At 44.9% G+C, this 5,661-nt stretch overlaps 2 protein-coding genes across 2 annotated transcripts; both read right to left on the bottom strand.

Moving 5' to 3' along the window:
• Positions 1-824: 824 nt before the first annotated feature.
• On the bottom strand, positions 825-1,588 carry LOC147973921 (uncharacterized). The gene is made up of 2 exons (XM_087524837.1): positions 1,022-1,588; positions 825-926 (listed from the first exon to the last, which is right to left on the bottom strand). The coding sequence occupies exons 1-2, from the start codon at positions 1,586-1,588 to the stop codon at positions 825-827; spliced, it is 669 nt and encodes a 222-aa protein (XP_087380963.1).
• Positions 1,589-3,881: 2,293 nt separating this feature from the next.
• On the bottom strand, positions 3,882-4,641 carry LOC147973920 (uncharacterized). Its single transcript, XM_087524836.1, has 2 exons — positions 4,072-4,641; positions 3,882-3,974 (listed from the first exon to the last, which is right to left on the bottom strand). Exons 1-2 carry the CDS (start codon positions 4,639-4,641, stop codon positions 3,882-3,884), a joined length of 663 nt encoding a protein of 220 aa, XP_087380962.1.
• Between the last annotated feature and the right edge of the window lie 1,020 nt (positions 4,642-5,661).

Raw genomic sequence — 5,661 nt, 5'->3', positions numbered from 1 at the left:
GAATAACTAGAAAATATTACAGAACATACAACCATGATAGTGACTCATACTAACATAACGCAGTGCCTCTCCGAATTTAGTACCGAAAGGAAAGATAACGCCTCTACCAAACATACGACAATGCATCCAATGCCTTCACGGTCATGCCTTTCAAAATCAAAGTACCACCACAGTAATAGAAAGACAGAAATGCAACCGTCGATAACACAATACTCCCACAGCAAGTATCACACTAGATTACCGTGCCTAAAACAGAGAACATATACTGAAACAGACAACATATATTGAAACAGACAACAAAGTGAGAAAATCTGAAGAATCTTAAACACACTCAAGCTCTGCATAAAACCATTTCAAACACACAACCACAACCATATATTCGATATAAAAACAACCGTGCCAAACACAGTACAAACACAAAGGAAAAGTAAAGCCCCTACCTGTCAGTGAAGAAGCTAGCAAACTAATAAGACCAGAGCGTGCGTTGCCTAAAACAAAAACAATGCCTCCCTGAACAAACGACTGTGCGCTACCTAGAATCACGAGAGTGCACATCTGAGTGCTCCTCTTAATACATCTCATCTTATACCAACTCATAGCAACAAATCGTAGAGGAAAATATTCTTGAAGGCACCCAATCAAGGAAAACAAAATGGAACGAAAATAAACTTAAATTTCCAAACTAGTCAACTCCATCCGGTTCAAAATGAAACAACCACAATTACAAATTCATCAGTCTATGTAATACTACCCCATACAATAACTACCAAATAACCAATTCATCACACAATCCATCATGCAAGCACTTCCACCTGGACTACTCCTCAGAAACGTCCTCGCCATCTGAGATCAGGAAGACAACGACGATGCAGGATGTCCCTCATCGACAGAAACCGGCGGTATAGCTCATAGCTCACATACCCTTCCTAAAGGAAAATCAAATTAAAACATGAATATACAAAAAAACAAGTATTGTTCTAGAACAAAGGAAGAAACTAACAAAAATGAAATCTTCACTTACAGTAGCTCCATATTTCAGTTGATCAAATCTAAGTGGCTTCCAATCCCAGTAGTGACGAAGAAGTTCTGGAAAAGATGACTCTAGCTTCGAATAAGATTCGTCAATGATGGCTCCTGCTAAGTCCTCCATGGAGTCCCTTTCTTTGCCGCCTTTGATCATAAACTTCTCTTGGATGTCGATATGGTACCCTTCTGGAATTCTGATGAAATCTTGAAAAAGAGCGTCTCTAATATTCCTGACGCCCACACTAGAGAAAGTTATACCTCTATTCTCAAGGAAATCCTTCAAGGCAGGGCACTCCGTCCTGGCCCTGTAGAAGTGATAGAGCAAAACATGATTCCGCATAGCCAGATGCATGACAGCGACTTTTCTACGCCCGTAAAAATCTTTTCCTGTGAACTCCATGCCGAGACCAACAAACTTGTGCTTCTCCTCGCGCAACCAGTCCTTGTACAAGCGAATGATCTCCTCCACCTTACCAGCCTCGTTGGTGTACCACACGTCGAGCTTCGTGTTACCATCGGCAACTATAGAATGGTACTCGGTAGTGTTCAAAAAGTCGTCCATGGCAACGAGCAGCAAGGTGCCAATGGAGATTCCTAAGACCCTGCGACAAGGTTGGGGAGTGGCGAGGAGGCTGGGAACTGACTGATGTTCTGTGGCTACAATACGACGTGAAAACCTCACAAACACGGCCAGTATTTAACCTTGGCGAGGGACCTTTGAGTTACAATGTGCATTAACGTGTGAACTAGGAACAGCGAATAGACGGTTGTGCTTCCGAAGCTCATAAAACCATGCACTTCATAAAGTCACGGTTGTGCACAAATATTTGATGCCGTGGAGAAATCGAGGAGCCTCTAACTTTATTTTACGGTAACTGACACACCGAATAGTCACATCAAACAGCCGGCACATCGGTCATCAATTCCTCCTTTGACAAAAAACCACCAATGGAAGAATCCAATGAAGCAAACAAATAGCCAGCCGTACGCCTTAGATCCGAAGGCCAAAACTCATCTGTGCCTAATCTAGCTAGATTCACAACACCTGTCCCTCGATAGTCAAGGCTGGTTTCAGGTGAGGCCCGAGTATGCAGGCACAACATGCACATACGTGTCTATCAGGCACGGGTATGCAGGCGCACGACGCACATACGTGTCTATTCCACAGGCACGGGTATCACCACAGGCACGTAGAGATACAGGCAGCAACTCGCCGTAAACACGTGAATGCAGGCAACAAAGGCACGGAAACGAAACCTCTACATGCACGTGCTTCGGCTTGGCAAGGCACGAATATAGCCTTGCAATTAACATTCTCGAGCCACGAGTAGACACCCTCTGCGTACAGACATGGAATTGTAGCTTCTCTGACGCACAAGCACGGTTTTCGAATTGGCATTATCGAGGCACAGATACAAATCCTCTGCATACAAATCATCTGGATGCAAAAAAGAGAGGTGGCAGAGGCATCGGTAAGAACACTCTGTTCGAGAGGCACGGTTGCAAACTCTCAAGAGGGACAGCCATGTGACACCGCAGAGACATAGACACGTGAAGTGTATCACATGAGGATACATCAAATACAAGCAGCGAATCAACGGTAGAAGTGAAAGAGCCACAGTTTTAAAGTGACTAGAGGCAAGGACGTGTAGAAGCATGGGCACGACGAGTCACAGCCACCGCATCCCCTCACGGATAGGCATCTGGCACCACAGGCACGTAGAGTCACAGCCAGCGTGTCTCCTGAGACAAGCGAATGCAGGTACATGACGCACAGAACTGCAGCGTATACAGGCACGGAATTACGACTTTTGTCGCATAGGTACCGCTATCGAATTGGCGTTCTCGAGGCACGGGTACAAACCACCTGAACGCACAAAACAGTGATGGCAGAGGCACGGTTGTGTAGTCTGAAGAGAAACTGCCGTGTGACACCACCACATAGAGACATCGCGTGTGTCACGTGAGGTATGGTCCCGAAGAACACAAAGACAGGAAACTGAAAAATGTTGCCTCGTACGTTACCAGACGTGCGTCTCTTGTGCGAATGTGTAAAACAAAATAATACAAACACAAACAAACAGCGCTGAATATAAGCCAAACAAAAAACACGCTTCTCCAAACAATACATATGCGTCCCCTCGCGGACTGGCACCAGAGGCACGTAGAGTCACAGCCAGCATGACGCCTGAGACACACAAATGCACGTACAGGAGACACCGAATTACAACGTATACAGACATGGAATTGCGGCTTCTCATAGTTATCGAAGCACGGGTACAAACAACCTGGATGCACAAAAGAGTGGTGGCAAAGGCACGGATGCGTAGTGTCAAGAGGAACTGTCGTATGAAACCAGCACGTTACACACATGGCGTGTCTCATGGATGTACATGCATAGACGGAAAGAAGCCACGGAAGTGAAGCCTGAACATACACGGATGAATGGATTCTCAAGGCACGGTCCTAAAGCACACAAAGAAACGAAACTAAAATGTTGCCTCGTAAATTAGCAGACGTGCCTCTCTTGTGCAAACGTGTAAAAGACAACAATACAAACACAATCAAACGGCACTGAATAAAAGCCAAACACAAAACGCGCTTCTCCCAAACAATACATATGCGCCACTTCAACAGGTTCTCTAAATATACATGAACTCGCACAAACGTCAACAATGAACTTGCAACATGAAAAAACATAAGAAATTATATTCACATAACATGAGACGGTACTCCATAGGATTGAACTAAAAGTACTCATTAATTATACAAAAAAGAAATGGAAGTCTTCCAGGAATCCATTCTACTCACACCACCTGGACGATTATGCTCAATTGGGGTTCTTCTCAAAAGCATCAACGGCGTCCGGGGTCAGGAAGACAACAAGGATGCATCATGTCCTTCATAGACAGAACTCGGCGGTAGAGCTCGTAGCTGACATACCCATCCTAAAGTAAAAAGCGGATGAGAATGAAGATATAAGTTAAGGGGAAAACGTACTGTTGTTGCAATAAAACAAAAATATAAAGACGAATTTTCACTTACAATTGCTGCATATTTCAGGTGTTCAAGGGAAAGCGGCTTCCATTCCCAGTAGTCATGCAGACCTTGTGGAAAAGACGACTTCATACTCAAGTAAGATTTGTTTATGACGGCTCCTGCCAAATTTGCCATTGAATCCCTTAGGGTGCCTCCTTTGATCATGAGCTCCTCTTGAAGGTCGATGTGACACTCTCTTGGGATTTTGAGGTAACTGTTTGCGAGAACATCCCTATTGTTCCTGACGTCGACACTAGCGAAAATTATACCTTTGTTCCGAAGGAAATCCTTCAGAGCAACGCACTCCGTCCTGGCCTTGCACAAGTGATAAACAAGAACATGCTTGCGCATCGCCAGTTGCATAACAGTAACTTTTCTACTACGATCAAAATAATCCTCTCGTGTGTACTCCAGATCAAGACCAACAAACTTGTACCTGTCCTCACGCAGCCATTCCTCATAGAGAGTAAGAATCTCCTCCACCTTGTGGGGCTCATTGGTGTACAACACATCGAGCTTGGTATTACCATCAGCAACTATAGAGAGACGCTCAGTAGTGTTCCTGAAGTCGTCCATGGAACCGAGGCCGAGACAACAATGGAGTTTGACTATGCTTCTCGTACGAGTCGAGGATGACGGGAGCTACATGCACTTCTCTGGAGGGAATAAGACACGAAAACCTCCAGGAATAGACCACTACTTAACCTTTGGGGAGAGACGACTCAGCTACCATGCGCCCATTTAATTGCTAAGGAAACGATGAATGGACGATTGTGCTTCTGCAGCTCGTGAAACCATGCACTTCAAAAGTCACGACTGCCACGCTGTAATCGAGGAGCACCTAGATTGACTCTAGCACGGTATCTGGCACAATGAATACTAACAATAAATAGCCATCGCATCGGTCACCAGCACATCTTTTGACCGAGAGAACAATGAGAGGAAGCAAACAAGATGACCCTGTCGTACAAATACTACACGGGGACTGAAGAAAAATAGAAGCACAGTTCAGCCAGCACAAAAGCCACACGCGTGCCTCCACTTTGCTTTAAAGACAAACCTCAATGATATCAACGGACCTGCATCTCTATGTCTGTCCATGCTTCTCACATACAAATAACTGTGGGCTATCATAGATATTCCTACCTGAACCCAACGTACATAAAAACAGTGGCTCCCTGGGTCAACAACTGCTTGAAAAAAAATTACAATAACAGAGTCATGAACCGTGACTCCATTCCAAATACAAAAGTGCCTCTCATTAGGAACCATCATGCCTCCCCTCAATTTTCCTCCCTGATGTATCGACCATGCCTCTCCTGCTACAACGACCGTGCATCTAATAACATCATCACCGTTCCTCTCCTAAAGACACACCCAACCATATCTGGTTAAACATGTGATTAAAAAAATTAAAGCACAGAAGCAGGAGTATGCTTTTTAGCATGTATAACGGTGCCTCGCAAAAAGATGTGAGGCAGCATAGGCACGTAAAAGACTCTGCTTGGACGCAGCACAGCTGGACAACTATAATGGGAGGCAGCTGGACGAGTCAAACATCTCGTGTCCCCATAACACCTCAGGATACACGCACAC

Source organism: Triticum urartu, chromosome 5A (genome assembly GCF_056163025.1).
Source record: "Triticum urartu cultivar PI428250 chromosome 5A, HENAU_Tu73, whole genome shotgun sequence".
Classification (NCBI taxonomy): Eukaryota; Viridiplantae; Streptophyta; class Magnoliopsida; order Poales; family Poaceae; genus Triticum; species Triticum urartu.
This window is presented reverse-complemented; position numbering and strand designations above follow the sequence as displayed.